Genomic DNA, 25,983 nt, shown 5'->3' with positions numbered 1-25,983 from the left:
CTAAATGTTTGCAAAATGTTGGTCAAATCACATATACAAAATTCAGCTGCGATAATAAAATAATTTCAAATTAAATATTTATTTTTCAAGGTCACAAAGTCACAGCAGGCGGATGAAGGAGCCTTATGCAGCTCTAGAGCTGCAGGTTGCAGACCCTTCAGCCCTTTATTCTTTTATGGTCTGAATGCACAAGAAAAGATGAAATCCTGCTGACTCTGACAATTTATATAAACATCTTCAGTGAGGGAGTTGGGAAGTTGCTCACAAGAGAAAAGATCAGGTATGTGGGGGCTTTTTCCTGTCGGGCGCTCTTTGTTTTTGTACATTCCTCTGAGGGCTGTTCTAATAGTATAAAAAAAAATACAGCTTGTCCATTAAGTCTTGTGAAGTCTGTATCCGGTTTGGTGTCGGTTAACCACAATACTTTATCCCTTTTGTCAAGCAGTATCAATTGCTTTTGTAATTTATTTTAAACCTTAAAGAGACATTGTGGCCACTATGTGTGAAGATCAACTTAATGTTTTTTGGGCTATATTATGGACATGTTTTGTATTTTTATTGCAGTGTGATTAGTTTTAAAACTGAATGACAGGCCTTAGGTTCATTTGACAACTTGACTCTGACTTGAGAGAAAGAGAAGAGAGAGTCTGCAGTCAGGAAGAGGAAGCGGTTTCCCGCCTCCAAGGAGTCGCCGCAAAGGAAAAGGCGACATCCGGAAACGGAGGAGAATTCACGCCACATCTCAAATCCACTCTTCCTCCCCAAAGGCCTCTGCAGGAAATCTTGTAAAAATATTTTCACAATCTAAGAGATTCAGAGAAAAAGGTGCACCTGGAAGATTTCATCTAAACTTAAAAATGTATTTTATTTAAGGGAATATACTGTATTTCTGGGCGCTATTGAAGTACTTTTATCATTATTCTCTATTTGTATCTGTATGTCTGTGTGCGTGTCTCTCTCCCTCTCTCTCTCTCTCACTCACTCATACAAATTAATTCTTTATTTTTTTTTACTGGTAGGCCAAGAGCAAATCATGCAGTTCTGCATGATCATACTCAGAGGCGGATGGGTTCAATTTCCACCACCCATTTAAATTGCCTGTTATAGAATTGCAAATTTTGTATTATTTATTATGAAATTATTTACATTTTTTTCCCAGTCAATATGTCATATTTCCATCCATCAATTGTGTCTGGGAAGTCTGGGCTTCCCTGCTGAAGCTGCTGCCCCCGCGACCCGACCCCAGATAAGCGGCGGATAATGGATGGAATTGTGTCTGGCGCTCATCTTCATTACAATCACGTAATGACTATTCTGAGAATGGTCTCTATGGTTGAGAGGTGGAGTACACCCTGGACTAGTCGCTAGCCAATCACTGAGCACAAAATGTCACAGTAGAAAATCGCACCAATGCACAATTTAGTCTCCACTTAAAATGCTGACAGGCAATCGTAGGAACAAACCACACTTATAATCACACCTATATTCGATTGAGTCTTAAATGAACCAATCATTTGGGCGATGTGAGAGGAATCTACTGAGAGCGAACATACAAACTCCACACTGAAAGGCTGGAGCTGAGATGCGACCTCAAATTTCAGTAATGTGAGGCAGACGTCAGTCTAATGTATTACTGTCATAGGTTTACTATACAGTAAAACCAACTTCATTGCAGGTTCTGCGTTCACAGTCCTGTTTTGTGTTTTTTTTTTCTTCTCTATTTATAACACAATGTTGTTTTTTGTTTTGGGATATACTTTTTACTTTTCGCCCCTATGTTGTACTACACAGTTAAACTAAACACAGTTAAAACTAAATTTAAAAGAACAAGAAGACAAAACAGGAAGTGTTCAGAAATTAGCAACATAATATGTCAATCCTCTATCATCCTGCCTTTTATGCCTACAGAAAGCAACGACTGTAGATTCATTTTATAATATACATCTTTGGATGATTTAGATGTATACTGTAAGCTAACTATTAGTTGTTGTTTTTTTGTTACTGTAAACACGGATCCGCACACTACAATTTTATTCTTATCCATCGCTCTTCTTGCTCACAAAATATTCAATGTTTCTGGATGTGTTAGCATTATTTTGAAGTGTGTAAAGACCTTACAAAGTGCCTCGAATGCTATAAAGCATGTCAAGGAATTATTTAAATATGGTATTTCTATATCCCTCCCCCTGCAATGTAGGGGGGCAGTTTACTGTATTTTCATCCTCCTTTGGAACACCTGTCAGGAACAGATATATTTAAAAAGAAAAGAGCCTCTTTTTGACAGTTCTGACCACATCTCTGAGGTTGAGTAAGATCCCATTTAAAAAAATAAATCCAAATCACATTTAAACAATAAAATCAAGTCTCTCAAGCACAAATGAGCCCTGTTTTTTCCAGTTGTGATTTGATTTCTAGAGCAGCACGCAAGGCTTCTTGCTGACGACGGGCTCCGGATTGAGAAAGGCCCTGACGGCCTCCGTGAACACGTCCTTGATGCCGTCCTGGTTGAGGGCGGAACACTCCAAGTAGCGCACGGCTTGGATCTGGCGGGCGAGCGCGGCGCCCTGGTGATGAGTGATGGGTGTCTGGTTTTGCTCCTTCAGCTTCCTCTGGGTGTCTGCGTCGTTTCGGAGGTCACTTTTAGTGCCCACCAGGAGGATGGGAACGCCGGGACAATGGTGTAACACCTGAGGGGCGAGGCAATGTAAGAAAATCCCAACACTCACCAAGAGCTGTCAATCATAGACTTAAGACATCTCACCTCAGGGTGCCATTTGTGTTTGATGTTTTCGTAGGAGGCCGGGCTTGAGATGGAGAAGCAGATGATGAAGACGTTTGTCTGTGGGTAGGACAGCGTCCTCAGCCGGTCGTACTCCTCCTGGCCTGCTGTGTCCCACAGGTTTAGGCTGATGATCCGGCTATCCACTGTCACCTAAATGCATCATGAGCATGGTAAGTACTGTGGTGCTTTGAGAAACAAGTTTGAATCGTTCCAGCAACAAAATGTTCTGATTTTATTGTTAAGAAAAATATCATTTTAATAATGTACATTCGGAAAACAAGAATGAATCAATCCATCATGATTTCATGCTATAATCCAATTAATTGTGCTGCTTCTGGAGTGCTCTTCTTGGTCACTGTGAAGCAGTGTAATGCAATCATGCAGGCACAAAGAAAGAATATTACTTCTACTACTACTGTTAGTGACTGTTTATAGTTGATGATGTAGTGTGTCTGTGAATATTGTTGCATTACCTGTCCACACGTGTTGCCCCAATGTTTGTGTTGAAATGCTTAAAGTGTTCTAAAACTATGACGATCAACGCTAACTGTTAGCAAGTCAGTTGTTTGTCATATGTTAGCATTGAGCTAACAGGCCATTCTTAAGGCAATGTTTGGTTGTTTTAAATGCACAAAATAACTCTGTTTTATGTTTAGTTTGACCGTTAATTTCAACTGGGAGTTGCATTAAACATCTTGAAGCCCTTTTTTTTAATGAATTGTTCAACTCTGTCAAACTGCTGCTTCTTGGGAAGTGAGTTGAACTGAGTTACAGTACAGCACTCAAAAGTAAAAAAAAAAAAAAAAATGTGGCCGAATGACGGCTCAAATCACAAAAAAACAGACATAGGGTTGCTTGAATTTTAAGGCACAACTGTATATTACTTGGTCTTGGACTGAGTGAGCCATTACAGTAATTGTTTATTTCCTATTCAGTAGTTTAGGCCATGGCTGACAGTTAAGCACCTGACTGCTGTAGTTGTCAAAAACGGTGGGGATGTACTCTTTGGGAAAGGCTCCACTTGTGTAGGAGATAAGAAGGCAGGTCTTCCCTACGGCGCCGTCGCCCACCACCACGCACTTGATTGTCTGCATGATCACACTAACCTGCAAAACAACATAACCAAAGCAGATTCCTGCTCGGGTGAGCCACCATGCATCAATTCCGCTATTTTCTGTGAGGTTGTGTTGGGGTATGGACACTTTAGAATCAAGTGAGTGTAGGGACTGAGCCCTACCACCACCTACCAAGTAAAAAAACGCAAGTAAAAAAAACTAATAACACCCCTTTTTTATAATTCCTCATATTAACAACTTAAACTGGTAAAACTGCGTTTACCTTGCAGTCTGATTGGATTTCAATTAATTGTTCAGAGACTCGTTATGTCCCATCGTCTGGCTCCTGAGAAGAGAAAAGAGTACAGTTTGCGTCAGGAAGCTACTGTATTTGTACTGAAAATCTTCAAATGCTAACTTCATTAGCATTTGGCTGAAAGTTCCACTCTCACCTGGGGTCTTTTTTCTATTGGAACTGTAAATTTCTCTTGACAAAAAAAGTCATAGTCAAAGACATTATGCCAAAATGCTAATACAATTATTACTTTTACATCTAGTCAAGATTTGGGTTGAGGTCTCATATGATCACATTTGATTGATATGACAAGTCAACTTGATTCAATGATATGCAGTCGGTTTGAGGAGCATCGAATCATTCACAAGATGATCAATCACCCATTCATGTGCAATCTCAAAGCAGACCTGGACTATGAACTCAATTCCAGGCCAGTGTAGCGGAGGAAACAGTATTAAGATCCTTGCTGTTAGTTATGCGCATATTTGCCGTGCAGAAAAAGTGATCATATTATTCCAGTGGATATGGCGCCAAAGAATGAAATACAAACTGTGAGAATGCAGCTCAGCCCAGACTCCTGGGATGTGACCCCACCCTCATCTCACTCTGGGTGGGGGTCTGCTGAGTTCACCCCTTCTACAAACTTCTATCTCTCCACTTGCACTTTTGATTTTTTTATAAACATTTCTTCTGTCATTATTTGACATGATTTTTCATCATGCTTGATCACATCTTACCAAATCCCATTAAATTTACCACATAAAACTCAGCCTCCTCAATTGGTTGGGAGAAAAGATACTGGAAGCTTCCAGTGGCCTCCACCCAGCTGGAGTCGATTCATCCGTCAGTCTGCCTGGATGCCCTCCCACCCAATCTCTAAATCATACTCTTACTCACCCCAAAAATGTTGGAATGCACGAGGCATTACAAAGAAGCGGAGTAGACTTGATCGGCGAATCACATGCACAAGGGAAAAATGGAAAAACACAGCCCCAAAAGCTTCTACCACTATTATATAAGAGACAACTTACCACTCTAGCTACTACTGCAACTTTATGTCTTGCTGAGATTAGCCTGTTTTGAGGGTGTAGTTATTCCTCATGCAAATGAGCCACTGCTCACACTGCCCCATTTACTATATGGGCAATTATTACTTTTTTATGCTACTACTACAACATTTTGTACAGCCCTGGTTGTCATGAAGGTGGCATGTGAGAGGCAGAGTACATCTCGGAGTAGTCGCCAGCCAATCACAAAGTACGCTCAGACAGGCAAGCATTCACAAGTACACTTGCACTTATGGGCAACTTACTGTCAAGACATGTAGATAACGGTGAAAGACGTGTTGAAATGGTGAAATGTTGAAATTTAAACGTTAGACTAAAAAAAGGAAGCTTTTCTTAAGCAAAAAGTTCTTGCAGTTTCGTGTTGAAATGAAGACGACGTGTTCCAAGTAACTGAAATGGCCCATGATAGAAAAAAAGGTTTACTATTACTATTACTATTACAGTAAAACATGTTAACGTTATTTTCTCACGCGAGTAATGTACGTCATAGTAGATAATTGTAAAAACAACAAACTGGAAATTTGCCTGACAGAAGAAATGATTGAGCAGAAGAAAGGGGGAAGTATTGTGAGCAGGAAAAAAAGAGGAAGAAGAATGAATATCAGTCAAGTGTAACAGTTACAAGGGACTGGGACTGAAGAAGTTCATTGTGTAAAAATGCAACTGCAAAGTCATGTTAAACGATGATAGTCATGTATGAGAATGTTGATCGTTGAGCTCTCCGCTTTCACAAGTTTATATTATAATTAAACACACTAAAATTACTCGACAAACCTTTAGTATTTTAATTACATTCGGCTATTGATATGTATTGAAGATTTTGTGAGGTTCTTCAAGGTGTTATTGGATTTAAGTGAGCATAAGAAGGAAGTAACAAAAAATGCTACACTTCCTTCTGGTCAGCTGAGTTCTCTATTTTTATAATCTCGCTGGTTTTGTGTTTGCTGACCTGTTGAGGAACTGCCTCAGCCTACTTGACGGGAAAATTCTAATATTAGCGCAACATTGCCATTTTCGCAGCTACATCATCAAATTTTTTGGAGAGTCTTGCAAATAAGCAGAAATCCCCGATTTGATGGGTGAGAAATTCCCACTCTACAAAATGGTCACTGGTATTTGATGTCAATTGTGTGTTGATGTGGATTATTGAAAAATTAGCCAAAAAATGATTAGGAGACTACAAAAATGTACAGTATGTCTTTTTGACAAATACCCATTTTAAATTGTAAGAATACATGACCTTATGCTAATTATGTATTCTAACTAGCTTTTTGCTGGCATGACATAAATAACTGAAAATAGCAACATAAATAGAAACAGATAAGAACTCCAGCTTGTGAAAAATAGACCAGCTAAGACTGTATTATCATAAGAAAATTACCTTGCAGAAATAGATCATGGGAGTAGTTTAATGAGATGTATTGATCTGTAAGAAAACTAGTTTACTAAAAAATAGATCAGTGTTGCAGCAATGGTAAAATAGATAAGCAAAGTAGCTAGCCAAGACAAATTGATATTATGCATAAACTAGTTCAGTCAAATTGATAAACTAAGTAGCTAGCAAAGACTGATCAGTATAAGTAAACTTGCTCGCTAAACTTGTTGATATAAGATCAGCTGCGATCTCTGATACATCTACGGAATTAAAAAATGAACTTGCAGAAATCGATAAGAACCTATAGCTAATACAGATCAATAATGTGAGGGAAATAGTTTTCTTAATGCATAAATAGCTAGCAACGATAGCTAGATTAGATAGATAGCCCAACTAGCTAGCTCGGAAAACACGCTTGCTTTAATAGATAAGCCTATCAGTATAGCTGAGATAAATAGGCTACACTTTATAAATGACAAAGTAAAGCATGTCAATTTTGTTTTTGTTTTTATGTTGGTGTCTTAAGTTATGCAATATACTGTATAGTAATACTCCACTATAAACAGATGAGTATAGTCAAATCTTTATTTGACATCCTTTTCAACTGACTCCACATTCCGACTGATGTCCATGCGAGTGAGACGTCAAAGTTTACAGTATGTCATCTCACTAACAATCGTGCCTCTCACAGGCCCTCTGACAATAGAGGAACTAATGTGTGTATGTGTGCGAGTGTGTGTTGAAAGTGAAGCAGGAAGGGTTTGTGCACTGCTACTCTTCATCCAAGACCAGTAGCAGCCACATCCAGAATGACACATAACTTAGTTTTGCTTCTTGACCAATTATAAAAAATCAATTGATCAAGTATCACCTCACCAAAATCAGGCTACCATCACAGCATATCATGGAATACAATACAATACAATACAATTCAACTTTATTTATATAGCGCATTTCACAACAGTTGGAGCTGTAACAAAGCGCTTTCCATATGGTGTAATATAAATAAAATAATACTAATCAATCTAAAATATGAAACTGAGAGAAATTAAAAGGCTATATTGATCATCGGTATTATTGACGTTCTTTATTCTTTGTGTTGCGATGAGACAATCTTGAATTACACTGTACTTTGACATGTTTACTGTTTTATTGTATTACTCATTTATGTTCTGTGGTTAAATCATCAGGGCAAACGATACAATCGTGTACAAGTATTGCCATATTATGTCATAATAGCATTCATTTTCATTATTACCACTGATGTTAGTATAGTTGTAAGGTTGAAAAGTGTTGTGGCAACTTCTCTATCGTTGCCATTCCTCAGGTTAGTGTTTTCCTATTTTCTCTTATTCAGATATGGATTCAGACACTCACTGAATGAAAAAGTTACTCACCGGGCATCAGTCCTGTCCGCACACACCCGCTCCGTTCAGTTCTGTTCAGTATGTCTGTACATGTTTGTGTCAGTGTGGATGGGTGGAGCATGAAAGCAGCAACAGCAGGAGGAGGAAGAGGAAGTTTACTGTCGTCTGTTCCGTGGAGTGTGTGTGTGTGTGTGTGTGTACTGGTATTCGTATCTTTTGTGAGGAGCTTTTGCAGCCAAGTTGGGGCCGAGGACTCGTGTCCGTTGCCACTTGGTGTTTGAACCTTTGTAGGTGAACAGTTTTTAAGTAATGCAAATGTATGAAAAAGTTGAATACAACTGAACTGTACTGAGGGAGCCTGTCTATCACTAGTGGTACATGTACTGCGCTAGGAATCATTGGACTATATATCAATTCATGTCATTGTTCTCATATAGGACTCCTGTACATGGACTGCTGTTAAAACATCACAAACTAAAATGCCATTTGTGTCTGTTTTGTCAGGTTCCTGTGAAAAAAATGTAAAAAAATAAATAAATAAATAAAACAAGTTTTTAACTGTTTACTTGTTGGATTTCTTCTTTGGCTGGATTTGCATGTCCTGGCGTTGATCACTAGGGGGCAAACACTGACTGCTAAATTACTTGAACGATGCCTTCCAGTCACAGTTGTAGTCGGAAATGAGAGAACACAAAACTGCAAAAAGCAAAGCAGTACTGCATTTTTCAGTGAAGAAAGTTGCATTTATTTGAGGGGGGGAAAGTTGCTTATTTTCAAATAAGTCATGTTTTTTCAAGGGAAAAATGTTTTTGAGGGTAAAATTCTTATTTTTTGTGAGAAAGATTTTTTACATATTTTTTTAGCAAAATTCTAAAGGTAATGAGTCAAACAATTAATCTGTTTTATTTTAAATAAATCAGAAATTTGTGAGAAAAAAGGTCATCTATTTTTATGTGTATTTTATTGAACAAAGTCAGAACTAAGGAGAATAAAATCCGATGTAAAAAGTCAAATTAAGAAAAAATGCCAGATTTCTAGGGGGGAAAAATCGAAATCCTGAAAATAATGATTTTTTTTAATAATTCAAAAGAAAAGATCATAGTCTTGTGAAGAAAATCAATGTTGTGATAATATTCAAATTTCCCCATTGTGGGACTAATAAAGGACATCTTTATCTTTATCTTTATTCCATTATTTACACAGTAAATAATATTCGTTGAATAAAGCTGTATCTTTATAAATGTAAGTTAGAAGATGGAGCAGTCAGGTTTTATTCTCATATGATTCAGACTTTTAGTTATTTAGTTATTTATTTTACTTAAACAGTACTACTTTTTTAATGACTGCTGTATGCAAATGCAGTTCTTCAAATTTCTAACAATATTCACCTGGCAAGAATTAATATGTCGCTCGCACAAACAAAAACGTAATGAACATGACACGAAACATGTCGCAACATATTTTGGTGAGGGCGCCTGAAGGCAGCACAGGCGGATCTCTGGCTGCGTTTTTTTTTCTTACTTTCTCTGCAGCTGTTTCAATTTGACTGCCGAAGAAGTCACAGTGTTATCATCATCTGTGCCGCTTTGTTGATGATTTCCCCTTGTCCGCTCGTTCGGACCTGATCTGACAGCTCCCGATGGATTAGTGAGGAGGCCACCCTGCACATGTGAGTAATGACTTAAGTTTAAAGGCGTTTGTGGGCACATTCCTCAAGGAATGTTGACGTGAAGTTGAACAGCTTCCTTAAGTCTGACCTCCAGCACAGTCTTTTTCTCAGCAAACGTAAGATGTTGCTGTTTGGGGGAGGAGTTCTCTGTCTCGAAATCAGTTTAAATCAACCCCGTTTATGGTTTGGAACAAAGTTGTCCAGTTTTTTTAAATAGCTGTCTTTTTTAGGCTTTTGTTCTTTTTGCACTACAGTGTGATTATATATGTGGAGCGTTACACTTCTCATTTAAGCAGATGTTTTGACCATTTCCTGTTCTGTCTGTCCTCACCAGATATGGCGCGAGTGTGTTTATGGCTGGTGTGTGTCCTGAGCGCCCGGGTGGGCAAGAGTGACCATGCCCACCTGCACAACCAACATGACCATTCAGGTACAGCCTCAGGTAGGGGTTAAACTGCTTGAATCCTACTATTATTTCCTCTAGACCCATGTTAGGAAAAGTATGGCTCTGTTCTTTAACCTGGCCCACCCGATTATTTACATTAAGCGTCCTGAATTGAACAATTTTTAACACATTCTTTGCTTCAATTCTATGGTCATTGTGCTGCTCCTGGTGTGAGCGTCTTGGCCACCTGGTGGCAGTATAACATAGGCACTGAGATGGAGGAGGAGGAAGGAGCTGGTCCTCATTAAGCTGCAGTAATAGTAGACCTTCATATCCAGAGGATAAAGAATATATGCCCTTTACTATTGTTATATTATTAGGGCTGCACAATATTGTAAAATCATGCAATATGGATGTATGATTTTTTTTTTTATCTAATGAAATAAGTGTTTATTTTTCATGCAGCAAAATAAACAAACTCAATATGTTCTTAATTGTAATTCTCCTAGATAATGTCCAACTATTGGAAAGGCGATGCACATTTAAGTTTTCATCTGACTGTTCAAATTCAGACAAAAGCATACAATTCCACAAGACTTAAGAGCAGGTATGTGGTTATTGTGAATATGCAGTGTAATCCTCTTTCTAATGTTTAGTGTGACAGTAAACCTCAAGTGGGAGAGGCAATAAACCTTTTTTATGTGCTAAACTGCTGCTTGTTGTGAAGTGAGTTGAGATGAGTTCACTTGCACTATCTAGCATTCTGATTTAATGTCAAGTCAAAGAAAAAAATGGAGTGCTCAAGTGCTGACTCGATCCAGGAGTATTTATGTATTTATGGTTTTTGCACAATACTTTGTTGATATACCTTTGCCAGCAGTTAAAGCCTCAAGTCATTTTGAGCATAATGCCAAAATGTTGGCACACCTATCTTATTATGCTAAAGGTAATGACTAGTAAGATTATGTGAAAAAAAAATCCAAAGTCAATGTACATACTTCACTTCTTGTGTAGCTCAGGGAAAAAATGTTCAGATGGTGTTACAAAGGAAATCATTTACATACGATGACGACATGACGAGTGTGTAGAAGCGATAGCAACTCACTACAGCTTCCAAACAGCATCACAGGAAGGAAACGTGATGACAAAAATAGATTCTTCCTTAAGTAAAGACTTTGTGTTCAAAGTATTTTCAATAATTTTCTAGTGAAGAGATTCAAAATGAACATTACTTGTTAGCATTCCCAAAGATGCTATTGAGTGTGCGAAAATGAAAGCTCATTTAAACACCATTTTTGAATGTTCGAAAATATTCTTTACATTATACTTTTTTTTCTAGGTAAATTTTTGTTCAGTACAGTTGCCTAGTAGCCTAGGATGTCTGCCTCACAGTATAAAGATTTTAGGATTAGGGATCGTGTGTGTGTATGTAGATATTAGTGTATATATGTACATACAGTGTACATATGATTATGATTGCGGATGGTAGTATGTTTTTGTGTGCCCTGCGATTGCTGGCAACCCCGTCTATGGCCCGAGGATGGCTGGTATAGGCTCCAACACACACACGACCCTCGTGAGGAGAAACAGATCAGATAATGTGTGTGTATATGTATGTATGTATGTATGTATGTATGTATATATATATATATATATATATATATATATATATATATATATATATATATATATATATATATATATATTAATAATAATAATAATAATATTGCCTTTATTAGTCCCACAATGGGGAAATTCGAGATTCGAACCCAGGGAGACTGGGTCCTGAACGCGGCGGCGCCTTAGACCACTCGGCCATCCTGGCAGCCACACAGACATATATATATATGTGTTTGTCTTTGCGTCTGTGACTCTCTAAGTTTGGCTGCAAAGTGAGCAGAGGTCAGTTACCACACAGTAAATAAAACTGAGGTAACTGATTTCTATTTTTCTCACACTCTATAAAATATGAATTAATCTCCAAACTTAATGGTTTAACTTTAATAGCCCTAATATATATAAAATATGTAACCATTTATACGTCATTATTTATTTTTATATACTGTACTTTATAATTACATGCATACCTGTGGCTAAAAAGCGAAGTGTGGAGAGTCAACGCGAAGCCAATGAATGGCGCGATCATTGACAAAAGTCTCACAAATTTCCATATTCTCTTCTTTATGATCCATTTCCTCTCTTGTTATTATTAAGTAACAGCGGCACTCAGTTCTTATTTGATACTTGAGGTAATTGTTTGTGGTTCAATAAAAATTACTACAGTGCAGCACCTCAAAACCATTACGAACACGAGGGGTCAGAGTTTTTCTGTTGTGACCAGTTGGTTACGTTTGTCAGGGTCAGTCTACAGTACGGTTGTATATATTTTTTTTTCCTCGCGATTGTGCAGTTCAGTACCTTTCAGCCACGGCACTAGGTGGGTACTTTAGAAAACGAATGGATTGAAATTTTCCAAATTTAATCCGAAAATTGATGCTAAACAAAGTCTCAATTTTGTGAGTAAAATGTCATCGAAATATGTCATCAGTGTTCAACGAACTCCGACTTTGATTTGACCTTCCTGCTGCTTCTTTATTTTTATCGTCCCAGCTGTTGACGTTAATCCTCTAACGCAATGCTGGTGTCACTTCACCTCTGTGTCTCTCTTTACCTTAGAGCACCCCCACTTTCTTTTTGTTTGTGATGTATAAGTGCCCCAGTTGACCATGGGTCAACTTGATGGACATTGTTGATGGCCGCAGAGAGCTTTTCCACTGTCCAAACAAACAACATCTAGGCACTTTCCCCCAATTAGATTCTGATCCACTTTGGACCAATAAATGCCTCCCACAAAGAGACCTCCCTTATTTTTTTTTTAACCTTCTCGGGTCATAGGCGCCATTGTTTACGCACCTACATTAACTTTGTTGCTCATCAAAACAGCAGCACAAAAACAGTCTTTTGATTCGGTTATGGTCGTCTTACCGGATGTCATAAATGCCTTCCATACATTTTATGAAAGATGAACAGTTAAGCATCACTTAGTATTCTAGTGGACAGAACCATGAACAACCATAACCAAGTTTTCAATTCATTTTACTTCAGTTTAAAAAAAAAAAATCTTAAGTCAGGGCAGTCAAGGTGCCACTGTACTTCTTTGACACCATTCAGGTATCCTATTAGTCAGGGCTTTAAAGCCATTTTGTGTTTGAGTTTCACAAAAAACAACACAAATAGCTGAATTCATTTATCGTGAACTGCGAATAAATGTGGGCTCGCTGTCCTTATTTCAATTCAAGAATCCATGTATTTCCCAAAGTCATTCATATGCTGTATAAATAAATTGGCTGGTGTGCATTCATGCGCTTAACTTGGAAAGGTATCTGATGATTTACAGTCTGTTTAAGTTAGCCTTCCCTTGTTTCCCAGATGAATCCTTATGACTTCAAACCTGGACAAAGTGTGTTTGCCTTGTAGTTTCTATTATGGATTGTGAGCTCAGGCAAGCACACACACAGACACGCATATACACAGCTGAGTGATCTTCCAGAGACTCTCTCAAGAGGCTCAAATGACCAAATGTAGGCATAAAGTTCCTGCTGTGATGTGTCCAACGCAAGTCAGTTGTCATGCCGACCAAGCTAACGGAAGGCATGAGGTTGGCTGGATGCTAACCTAACTGTTAACAATTACTGTCAATATGAGGCTTGAACACAGGTCAGCATTTACAGGGTTCAGAGTAAAAAGGCGAGATTTATTTGAGGGCTAATGAGGAAATAAACAAGCTATGTAATTATTCTAGCTTTGAAAATTTAAATAATCAATCACTCCAATCTAGGAAAAAACACAAATTTATTTATTTAACGTTGCAGTGGAGGAAAAAGAGCCAAAGAATAACAAATAACAAAAACATTCCTGACAACTGGAGACTCTAAACCAGGGGTGGGCAAACTTTTTGATTAGTAGGCCACAATGGGTTCTAAATTTTTTACAGAGCAGGAGCAGATGGATGGAGTGTTTTGGTACCCTCACATCATCTGAGAAAAAAAAATACATTTAATTATAAATGAAAGCGAACAAAAGCATTACAACAATATATATGTCTTTGAAAAACCACAGTATTAGAAAATAAAACAATAACAAGGTTTATTCATTCAATATTTTTTCAAGTTCTGCGGGCCGGATTAAAACATTTAACGGTCCGCATGTGTAGTAGTTTGCCCACACCTGCTCTAAACGATTAAAATCTAAGTAACACAAAATCACACCAAACAGGAAGGGGTAGGGGGGGCTGTAAACTTTAACTACCAAAATCTAGGCTAAACTATCAAACATACAAAAAAAAACTCACTCAGCAGCAGAAAGTCAAAACAGTTAAGGCTGTGGTCAGATCTGTGTCAAGAGGCTGGCGTACACACACAAGGACGAAAGGCAAGGGACGAAGGGAACACTAAGAGCATTTAAACACAAGGTGAGGGGCAACAGATGGGGACAACCAGGGCGGGGCTGACAATCAGACTGGCACAGGAGGGTGGGGGACAGTGACCTGAAACGAGAGGAGAGTCAGTCTTTCAAAAGACAGCAAGCAGGAAGCGACCAAACAAACAGAACCAGCCTTCATCGCAGTGTGACATACTGCTGCAAAAATAGGTTTTTTTTTTCCTAGCAACTTTATTAGGTACCCTGGACCAACTTGTGTGATTGTAATGGATACACGGTGGGATGATACAGACAAAACTATTCACACCATCATTTTTCAATTAACCCAATAAGCGTTTTTGGAGTGGTCCAGAAACTGAAGAAAACCTGCACAAACCCCAAATTGAGAGTCAACTCAGAACCATTCAACTATAGCAAATTTACGAAGCACTAGTGTGTTGTGCTGCCATAAATTAAAAAAAATAATAATTTAATTGAAAATTGAGGATTATTGTTCTCGTGAATGTAGAATTTTTAAAACCACTCTCGTTTTGGAGGTCAATAGATTGTGCTGTTATAATGCTGTGGCTGTAAGTAAACTGTTTAATAAATATTACAATCACATCTATTAAAATCATTTGAATCTTGTAAATGGCTGAAATGAGGTCAACACCACAAAAGACCAAGGCTTGTGCCTAAAGACGTGACAATAAAAATATCAAGGAAAGCCTACTAGAAGAGCTGAACTTTATTGGGGTTATTCAGAGGTGCTTTAAATTTGTGTGCTTACTCGCATTTAACTGGAGTTTGAACGTGATTGGTTAATGAACACAAATGCGTTCATGCTTATACATACAGTATTCAAATCTAAAACAACCATAGACTTGAGCAGATTACATTGTGTGCTATAAATCTGGTGTGTTGTAGACCTGTGCGCAATGGACCAGCAGCTCTGTGAGGACGAGAACGCCTTGTTGAGTTTCGAGGCCATCTGCAGCATTCACAAACAAATGGACGACGATGCCGACGGCACAGTGGACACGGCCGAGACGGATGAGGTGACACCCAAAAAAAAAAGGAATAAGCCACTTGAGGGTTTTTGGCCTGACTTGTGTTCCAACTTTTTGACAGTTCCTGCGCGAGGATCTCAAGTATCACGACTCGAAAGCCAAGCACAGCAGCTTCCACCGTGCAGACCTGCACATTAGTCTAGAGGACATGTGGGACGCCTGGAAGAACTCAGAGGGTGAGTCCATTAAAAGGATAGAGGGAGAAGAGGGGGTTGTGCTTACTGGAAAGATCAAATCTCTAGTACTTTTCAGCTCTGTTCTAAACACACAAAGAGGAAATGTGATTATTTACAATACAATTTTTGTAAGTAATACAGGTACAGTATAATGCTATCATGAATACAAAATCTGCAAGTCACTCAAGTGAAGTCTAGCAATAGTAATCGTTTTAATATTAGACGGTCACAACTTCTCTGCAAATTGAAGTTAAGATTGAAATTAAAAACATGCTCTGGATTCCTACATACTAGTCTATGAACTGCTAATGAAAGCAGTGCTATTAATTCAGAGTAGCTATAGAATAAAAATTACACTGAGTCTAATAGATTTGTAAAGCAATGTATTATTGTATGTGTTCAGTGTATAACTGGACAGTTGAGCAGGTTGAGGAGTGGCTGCAGCTCAGTGTGGAGCTCCCCCAGTATGGCGAAACTTTCCGGAAACACGAGCTGGACGGCAAGGCGTTACCAAGGTAACGCTCACCTGTACACGTAGCATCCGGCCTGTGAAGAGACGTTTACCGAGCTTGAGTGCTCGTTGTTGACTCTGTGATTTCATCCCTGTCTTTCTCCACCAGGCTGGCGGTGAAAAACACTACCCTGACCGGGTTAGTGTTGAGAATTTTAGAGCGGAGTCATGCTCAGAAGCTGCAGCTAAAGGCACTGGATACTGTGCTGTTTGGGCCGCCGCCAGGTATGCTTAACACTTCCTGTTTAGCCAAACATCACATTACAATGGCACTTGGTAGATAGAGAGCAGACCTCAGCCCAGGCCAAACAATTCTTAACATACTGTTCCACTCCAAACCTGTAGGTGGCAGTCTTGTGTCCAAAATTGTAAGAAGTGGTTTACAGCATTGGTCTCCCACTTTTTTTTTCTGGCAGGAACAGGTTTATGTTAGTACAGAGTTTTCATGAACAGGGATGCGGACATATATTACTGAACCGATGGTTAGAGAGCATTTGTCTATTCTCAACCCTCCACAAATAGCATACGTTCCAGCAGTGGAAGGCCATGCATTTCACACGAAGGCCTTCAGTGAAGTACTACTTAGTCCGACATGAATAAATACCCCTCATATTACCATTATTTATGACACCGTGGTTTTAGAAGTAATATACAGAAACACACTTACCGTAAGTGTGACTTACGCACTACTGAGTGTCTGTTGGACGACCTAACTTCTCTTGGAAGGTCCGTCTTGAAAATAACCTTCAAAATCCACACTTTTCCCTCCATCAGCCATTGTGGTTTAAAAAAGCAAGAATATATTTTAGATTTTCGAACGGTCACCAGTTACAACTTTCTGGTGTGTTGATTCCGCATAGCGCTGCCCCCTCACGAGTGAGTATCCAATCACAAGACGCATTCATCGCCTTCAACGTAGAGACAGCAAGAAGTCCTTACTGTCATCAACTCGTGATCTGATTGGCTATTGCAACTATCAACTGAAAAAGCCTCCTTACACAGAACAGACGCCCGCATGATTGTATCTGAAGGCCTTGGATGAATATTGCTTGCTACTGGTATTATGAAATCAACCTGGCAACACGAGCTAGCTGAATTCTGATTGGATAAAAAGTCTAACCTAATTCAACACTAGGATATAATATGACATCAATGTGAAGAATATGATCATGATTTCTTGATTACGTTAGGCCAGTAGAGAAAGTCTTGAAGGCCTTGACCCCTCACCACTGTGTTGCACCTGCAAACTGAACTCCACGTTAAGACAGTGCTGGAAAATAATGGCGGTCGCAGAAAATACTGATACTTAAAACCTAGACTGGGGATTTTCACTTAGGGGTGTACTCACTTTAGTTACCAAATATTGCATCACAACACTGTGATTTTACATATTTTGAGGGGACAGTAAATTTTATATTGTTATACAAGCTGTACACTGTACATTTTAATTACCAGTCTGATTTCTTCATGTTCCACGAAAAGATATAATAAATTATTTACATGTGTGTAAATGTTCGGGGTGCACACAGTTTTGTGAGATACAGTACTTCATAAACGGTGTGTCCCAAGAGTCACTGTACGCTTTCTTTCTTTCTTCTGCTGCAACCACAACTGATAAAATCACTGAACTCCAAGAGCAGACATTCGTGCAAAGCCAGTAAAAGTCTATCTGCCGGGCTGCTCTGGAACTCGGCATCAACAGCTTAATTTAGGGGATGCTTCAGACCAAGACTACACTAGTGATAAATGGAACTTGTAAATTCAGGACCCACTCAATGTACTTCTCAATAATAAATAATAAACTAATAAACACCAGCAGTTTCATATAAAAATAAAGAAGAGATTTATAGTGCATTCAGGGTTCAAACCACTGTAGAAATCCTCTTTTTAGCAAACACTCCATCACTCCATGACACCCTCATCTATTCCTGTCTGTTTATGTAACTCTGTGTGTACGTGTATCTTTTTGTGCGTGAAACTAGGCCGGCAGAACCGGTGGAAGGACCTTGTTCTGGGCGTGTCCATCCTTGCAGCGCTGGGTGGCTGCTGGTTTGCATATGTCCAGACAAGGAGGTCCAGGGACGACCTGGGCAAGTTGATGAAGGATCTGGAGGGTCTTCAGAGGGCCGAGCAGAGCCTGTTGGACATGCAGGAGAAGTGAGTTCAAAGAAAATCAACCAAGGGAACTGACTTGAGGGTGCTCACAAATGTGAGTGTGTGCGAGTGTGGCGATGAGCAGTGAAGAAGATTCCAGATTAAACTCCTTTTAAGGACAAAGAGAGACAAGGAGCTCGCTTTACAGTCTGTCCAATGCCCACACATCCACACACACGTGCACACACAAAATGGGATTAATGCTACAGACTCCTTTGCGTTGTTCCGTCACAATGACGTTCTATTGTCGTATATTCAGCTGCTCGACTGATCCAGTGTCAGTCATTTGGACTCAAACAGGTGGCAATGTGCCCATGACACTGTTTCCTTTCGTGTGTGCATGTATGTGTGTGGCGTGTTCTCATGCGCGCTTATCTTTCTTCTCCATGTCACACACAGTGAGCTCACAGCGCCACCTGCTGTGTACATATGAACATATTGTGTCTTGTTTTGGGTTATTTTCTTACTATTTGAGGTAGGGCTCAATTAGTGTCTTTTACTGTATTTCATTGCCTTGTCAAGCTGAATAACATAAGTGGCATTTGTTGTTGTGAGGCTGCAAAAGGCCCAGGAGGATCAGCGCTGCGTTCAGGTGGAGAAAGTGAAGGTGGAAAAGGAGCTGAGGAACGAGATCAACACCGCCAAGCAGGAAGCCCAGCGGCTCCGGGATCTCCGCGAGGGGACGGAAAATGAGAGGAGTCGCCAGAAGTACGCCGAGGAAGAACTGGAGCAGGTTGCGGATAACACCGCAGCTCGGTACCTAGACGCAAGTCACACGAGGAAAATGTTACTTCTGATGACATGTACTCGCAGGTGAGGATGGCACTGAAAAAGGCAGAGAGGGAGCTGGAGTCGCGGGCTCACTGGTCGCCGCCGGACGCACTGCAGACGTGGTTGCAACTGACGCACGAGATGGAAGTTCAGTACTACAACATCAAGAAGCAGAGTGCCGAGAGGCAGCTGCTACAAGCCAGAGAGGGGGTGAGTTGATGACGCTAGGTCAATGGTCCCCAACTACCAGTTGGCACCGGACCTCAAAGATATATTTAAAAGCTAAATAAATACATTGTAGCAGAGCATATACAGTATATCCCAAAAGGGAATGTATGTTGTCGCCCGACTGAGAAGTTTCGTCAGCACTCTCAACCCCTACCATGACCGTAATGACGATGGTTTTGGTGATATTTCAGGCCGAGAAGATCAAGAAGAAGAGGAGTTCTCTGTTTGGCACGTTTCACGTGGCTCACAGCTCCTCATTAGATGACGTAGACCACAAGATCCTTTCTGCCAAGTTAGTGCCCTTTGACCGATGATACGCGACAGTATACTTTGTCAAAATGTCACAAGAGAACGCATCTGTAAAATATCCTATCCAGTCATGCATACCTCAAATCAACATCCTGATGACTCCTCCAGACAGGCGCTGGCTGATGTGACGGCAGCGTTGCGAGAGAAGCTGCACCGCTGGCAGAATATCGAGTCCCTGACGGGTTTCTGTCTGGTCACTAACCCGGGTCTTGGGGCACTGGCTGCCGCCCTTAATTTGGACCCGTCCTTTCTGGGCCTGCGACCGGCGACGCCGCAGCACCTCCTCCTGTCTGACGACCTGGACGACATGGATGAGGACATCTTGTCACCCGGGACGCTGAAATGTGAGTTGAGTTTTTACTTGAGCTGTCAACAGTGAAATCACTCTGCATTGATTCCAGAAAGATTATGAGCTCTGCATTGTGTAAATATTGACTTATTTAATTAAAATGTTATTGTAATTATATTTTTTTTTTTGTCGCTATTAGGTCTAAATAAACACAATATGAGTCCAACAGCGAAGTCTAAGCTAGGGCATGTTAATAATTGATTTGACATTAAAGTCATTAAAAGTTGGAGTCGAAGTTTTGATCAGATTTTTTTTTTTTTACGTTTTTTTTTTTTTTTTTTTTTTTTTTTTAAAGGGTCCACATTAAAGCACTCGATAATGCAGGATCGGCGCTTCTCGGTCACAGTAATGTAAAGTAAATGTAAATGTAAAATCCTCATGAAAACTCATCACCATGAATAATGGCCCGTTCTTGAGTAGGGCTGGGTATTGATTCGAATTTCCAAAATCAAAAGATTTTTGATTCATGATTCACTTTGATTGATTTTTGATTCAATCAAGGATTTCACGTTTTACTTTTGTATTCTCAGAAGAACCAATGCTGATATGAGTACACACTGCTTGATGTAACTAGGTGCATTGGTAAAAATATTTACATTGAGAGTTGAAGCCAATGCAGTTACATTAATCATGTACCTTTTATTTAACATGACCTGATCAAAACAATAAATACATCTGCCTTTGTGCTTGTTGGCATTGACTTCTCTGCTTCAGCCATTTTGTTTTGATACGCTACTTTTGTGAAGAGACAAGATTTCACGTGATATGCAAAATTATGTAAATTTATGGGGGAAAATACGTTATTAAAAGTATCGATATATGGTTTTCTGAATCAATATCGGGCTATGGAAAGGAAAACGATTAATATCAATTTATCGATTTTTTTCTTACTTTTTTTTTTTTTTTTTTGAACCCAGCCTTATTCTTGATAACTAAAATTAAAGATGTCCTTTATTAGTCCCACAATGGGGAAATTTGCTGTGTTAAAGCAGCAAAAATATAGATCACACAGTGGTGGCGGGATAATGTAGCCGTTAATGTATAACATTAGCAGCAGACGTTCAGAAAAAGCAAACCTATGCGTATATACACAGTATACACGTATATACACAAATCCCCATGTATATACACACTTGCATCCCACAACATATACAAGTGTGAAGAAACACTCCCTAGGTCTTTCCATGCTACAGAGGGGAAATAAATGAAAATGCTGCAATAATAAAAAAATACTGCAATGGTAAACAAAATACAGCATTGGTCAATATAAAGTACAGTAGTAGTAATAATAATAAATTAGATTTTGAAGCGCCTTTCAGGACACTCAAGTAGTGTGTATTGCATCCTAGGACTGCAAAATTTCACTAATGCCCGCCCGTTTGTAGACTAAACCCAATGTTCTTCTTAAACAGTCTGACAGCAGCCGGTAGGAAGGAGCGGCCAAATCTCTCCTTTGCACAGCGAGGGTGTAGCATTGAAGGAGTCCACGTGAAAGCACTTCTTAATGTTGGATGGGTGCTTCGTGATGACACTGAACTAGAAAGAGTTTGCAGTAAAGGATTTGTGAGAATGGACAGTCTCGTCTTGATCAGTGAAATTGAAAAAGTTTGCATCAAAGTACTTCATCATGGTGGATGCTGGACTTAGACACTTTTATACTGGCAAAGTGTCAAGTACTAGTAGAGCCGCGCCAAATCGAGCAGGTACAGAGCAGTGGAAAAGGACCATTTAAAATGAAGAAGCACATTTCCTTGTTCCTCTTTCTCTGGTTAGCTGTCTCTTAGCACCTCTTTCCTAATTGGCTCCCTCCAGATGCAGCCTGGCAGATGGACCGACGAGTGAGCGACCTCTGGCCACTGAGCAGCATTGCAGACAACCAATCACCGTGGAAGCTCTCTGGTTGGCCCCTCCCTCTCCACCATCAACACTCAACACATGTCCTCAATGTGCATTTTTAATGGAGCAATGTTTACCTGCATTATTCACAAAAAGTTAGGGAGATTGGGCTTTCTCATGAAATTTCAGGATGAACTTAAAATGCAATATAACTATTACGAGGTGAATATAATTTGACTTTCTCTCCTTTTTGTCATTAATACATAAATTACTCTTGTATTTCCCAGCTCAGAGTCTGATGCCCCTGCAGCAAAGGATGGCAGACTCCGCTATGATGTTCAGCTCTCAGAGGTTGGTAGACGGAAATGTCCCTCATCAACAGGATGGGTGTGGCCTAATTACCAGCTCTCCCCGGGGCCACACACGGCAGAAACGCAGCCACTCCATCGGCCAGCTGGAATTCCTCCCTGTGCCTGCGCCGCCTCTCTCCTCTTCACTCTCTCACCCTTCAGTCTACCCGGCCTCGATTACTCACCCTACTCTGTTTTCACTTTCTCGCCACCCTATTCCTCCTCCTCTCTCCAAAACGCCCAATTCCTACATTGAGGGAACGGCTCACTTTTCTTCTCTGCTCATCCAATCTACGGCGGCGGCAAGCTGGAGGCGGCGCTGTCGCTCAGGCAGCTCGGGGTACCCTTTTCTGCTTTATCCCCGCGCCCCCAGCTCTGCTTGTGGTGTTCCTACTGTTGTGAGCTGTTTATGGGAGCACTAAAGTAGCATTGACATGTTGTGCTTCTGACTTGTACTCTCCCTGTATCTACCAGCCAAGAACCAATAATTTAAGTTACTTCCAACTAACAATATAATCACCCTCTTGGTCAGATCAGAGTACAGCGGGGCCTCTGAACTGGAAGGCAACATATTTGCTAACAACACTGGCCGACAAATTTTTACCCCATTTTTTTTAATCAGAGATACACGTATGTATTTTTCTAGATTATTTTCTTGCACTGATTCTGAATCCACCCATGTTTTTTTTCTCTAGTACATCCGGTGTTAATAATAATAATTATATTACTTTTATAAATTAGATTATTATTATTTATGTCTTATAGTAATATATTTAGGAATTAAGTGTTCAGCAACAGGTGGGATTTTTATTCCTGAAACATCACAGCTATAAATTAAAACGCATGATAAAATCCATCTTGCACAATCCTTTGTAGGTCAAACTGAAAAGCAAAAATATAAATATCTCAAAAAACTGATGTGCTAGAAAAAAAGTAAAGATTTTTTTTTTCCAGGCTTGTGTTCCAACTTGAGAAGTTCCACTGTACTTTGTTTTCAGGCGAGCTCAGTGATTTGAGCCTTAACAAATCATAATTCACAATGTTTTATCCGGTCTGTGTTTAAACAGCATCATGCTTTCAGGCCATTATTTTTAAGCATGTGTTGAAGTTATCATTGCAGTGCCCAATTCCGATTTAATACCTGTAACAATTTTTGGGAGTGGATGATGCATATTCCATTTGAGAGCAAAACAAATCTTAATTTTGTCTTTTAAAGCCATGTAGTGTAAATCCAACCTATGATATCATCCTATTCCTTTTCTCCCTCAGGGACATTATGGATCGCTCTGACTCGGACTCCCCCCTCCCGCACTCTCACAGTGAATCACGAAGCCCCTACGACTCCAAGACCCTCCTCTTGTCCAATAGGCTTCAGCCCCTGCAAGGTCAGAGCTCCAGGATTAGAGGAGTAGGAGGAGGCCTGGAAAAGAGTTCAAGCCTCGGAGAGCTCAGGGGAACCTCCGCTGCTGTTCTCGCCTCCTCCTGCTCCACTCGCTCCCTGTGCATCACAGCCGACGCCACCGACAGCCCCGTCCTCTTCTCGGCCGTCCACACGCCCCCAAGGTGGAGTCCCATGGAGGACGGACGCGAGGAGGGCGAGGCGTCCGGGGGCGGCCGTCGCAGAAACGCTTTCAATAAAATCTTCAAGAAGAAGAAGTGACATCACAGATGAGTCACAAACAACTCTCACTCTCTACTTGTTGGTGGCAAAACTGTACCTTCACAAAAAAAGTCATCAACACAATTGCTTTTGTTATTTTAGGGAGTGCTTAACTCATTTAATCCCAGAAATTTTCACTAGAGGAACCCCTCAATTCCAGCATTTTTCTGGATGTTGACTGATTTTGCGAGGCAAACAGAATATTGTGTAATGATATAAAAAGAAAGACGTATAAATACGTCTTTGGGAGGTGGGGACTACGTTTTTGAAAACGTACCTGTATGTCTTATGGATTGAATGAGTTAAGTGAGAACTTGAAAGTAGTATTTGTTGTGTTTAGTCAGCAGCATAAGAAGACCAGTGATCTTAATCATCAAGCTCAAGTTTTCACACTTATATGTTGACATCTGAAGGCAGCATGCAGAGGTACACAAACGCACACACACACACGCATATATAGTAAGTCATGAATCAGATTATGTGTGCGTCATGTCTGAGGCAGGATGTGAAATCCAACTATATTTACTCTGAACAAAGTGAAAAGTATTTATGTAAAGAAAACGGCTTGTCAAAAATATTCATTACTTACATGTCCAGTTTTGTAGACGTTTTAAAACTAGTGTTATTTAAAATGTTATGCTTTAATAAATAATGTAACGGCAATCACAATGACAACTTTAGTGTTTTTGAGTCTTGTTAATTCCACTCAGCAGTGTGTGTTTTTTTATTTATTTAAATTAAAAAATGAGGATCTCAAACTTTTACTTTTATAAGTGCCACCTAAAAAAAAGTCTGTGCTCTCCAAGTACCACTATCATGACCAACATTGAATTTTATATATTTAATATTGTAACCCACCACTTCAAAAGCAATTCAGTTCAAATGTATTGCACAATAAAGTTAAATACAACTGAGCTGCATGTAGTGTTACATCTTCTGTTACATGATGGACAGTTTGAGGATTTCATTTAGTGATTCTTTTGTATACCACTATGGGACCACATCACGTTTTGAAAATCGCTGTGTTACAAGATACGAGTAGGAAGCTTCATGAGCAGAAGTGAAGGAATGCAAAAGGAGAACTGAAAGAAGACGTCCGCTAGGGTGTCGTGTCTCAATTTCCTTGAAAGGTGGAGACATCTTTCAGAGCTGCGAGGTTCCGCTTCAGAAATTGTTTACCCTCTGAGAAGTGCATCTCGAATCGTTCTCTTGTTTTCCTGTCTCTCGAATCAATGACACTTGTGCGAAGGTTTAAAGGGCAGTGGTGCCTTGAGCTCAATGTACAAAAAAGATCAATGTATGTCATGTAGTTCAAATTATGATTACCAATACAAAATAGACTAGATTATTTTATATAAAATAGTTTGAAATAATCATATAAAGGAAATTAGCCAACTGCATATAAAGCACTGGTAACTAGTGAACTATATTGTCGGCCACATAGCATAATTGCCTAAGTCATTTTTCAATAATTTTGGGAGTTTTTCAATATATTCTATATATTATATCTTAATAATTTATTATATAATAATTAAAAAGAATAATTAATTAATACATATGCATTATATATTATGTTTCAAATATGTTTTCAAATATATTTTGGACCACAAGAAAAAATATTTTTTTGAGTTTTTCAATCTTTTCTATATATTATATATTAATAATTTATTATATAATAATTAATAAATGTTAATTAATATATGTCTTATATTTCAAATATGTTTTCAAATATATTTTGGAGCACAAGAAAAAACATTTAGAAAACAAATTGGTATTTTTTCTTTGCTATTGGAACAAAAAATTCAACCAGATGGATGAACAAGTAACCAACAGGACATTAAATAAATAATCCCAATGTGTGTTCTCAAAATTATTTTTGTCTTAATATTAAAAAAAAAAAAACAATTATGCTATGTGACTGACAATATATAAAGAAGTGTAAACAAGTTTAAGTAGCTCAAAATAATACTATACCCAAAGGAGTAGAACTGAGTACAAAGTTGCTCAAACTAGTTTAAGTTAATGAAATAATGCAAAATTAAATTTGGTTAAATGTATACACAAAAGTTAAACCTGTCACTTTTATAGAAACCATTCTATAAACAAGTTAAAATGACTGATAGGATATTAAACTGGTTAATAACTAAATAAAGCT

The 25,983-nt window shown here is 39.2% G+C and overlaps 2 protein-coding genes across 6 annotated transcripts; one reads left to right on the top strand and one right to left on the bottom strand.

Annotated features, from left to right (window-relative positions):
- Positions 1-60: 60 nt before the first annotated feature.
- Positions 61-8,102, bottom strand: rhogb (ras homolog family member Gb). Of its 3 annotated transcripts, none has more exons than XM_088280226.1 (5): positions 7,972-8,102; positions 4,121-4,183; positions 3,748-4,025; positions 2,762-2,932; positions 61-2,687 (listed from the first exon to the last, which is right to left on the bottom strand). In XM_088280226.1, exons 3-5 carry the CDS (start codon positions 3,874-3,876, stop codon positions 2,412-2,414), a joined length of 576 nt encoding a protein of 191 aa, XP_088136352.1. In that variant the 5' UTR covers positions 3,877-4,025; positions 4,121-4,183; positions 7,972-8,102; the 3' UTR covers positions 61-2,411. The 3 variants fall into 3 exon arrangements, with proteins under 3 accessions (XP_088136352.1, XP_088136351.1, XP_088136350.1); XM_088280225.1 differs by having other exon boundaries at positions 3,748-3,917; XM_088280224.1 differs by having other exon boundaries at positions 3,748-3,888.
- Positions 8,103-9,422: 1,320 nt separating this feature from the next.
- LOC148319782 (stromal interaction molecule 1-like) lies at positions 9,423-24,742 on the top strand. Of its 3 annotated transcripts, none has more exons than XM_088280242.1 (14): positions 9,423-9,610; positions 9,945-10,040; positions 15,342-15,472; positions 15,546-15,660; positions 16,064-16,175; positions 16,281-16,396; positions 18,154-18,328; positions 18,881-19,058; positions 19,139-19,306; positions 19,516-19,616; positions 19,742-19,977; positions 21,795-21,881; positions 22,106-22,169; positions 23,438-24,742. In XM_088280242.1, exons 2-14 carry the CDS (start codon positions 9,947-9,949, stop codon positions 23,826-23,828), a joined length of 1,968 nt encoding a protein of 655 aa, XP_088136368.1. In that variant the 5' UTR covers positions 9,423-9,610; positions 9,945-9,946; the 3' UTR covers positions 23,829-24,742. The 3 variants fall into 3 exon arrangements, with proteins under 3 accessions (XP_088136368.1, XP_088136367.1, XP_088136369.1); XM_088280241.1 differs by having other exon boundaries at positions 9,424-9,610; positions 9,945-10,052; XM_088280243.1 differs by lacking the exons at positions 9,423-9,610; positions 9,945-10,040 and adding an exon at positions 10,546-10,602.
- The last annotated feature ends 1,241 nt before the right edge of the window (positions 24,743-25,983 follow it).

Source organism: Idiotropiscis lumnitzeri, chromosome 17, assembly GCF_059441095.1.
Source record: "Idiotropiscis lumnitzeri isolate Australia: NSW breed Sydney's pygmy pipehorse chromosome 17, RoL_Ilum_1.0, whole genome shotgun sequence".
NCBI classification, from domain to species: Eukaryota; Metazoa; Chordata; class Actinopteri; order Syngnathiformes; family Syngnathidae; genus Idiotropiscis; species Idiotropiscis lumnitzeri.
The sequence above is the reverse complement of the archived record's forward strand: the minus strand, read 5'-3'. Positions and strand labels throughout refer to the sequence as shown.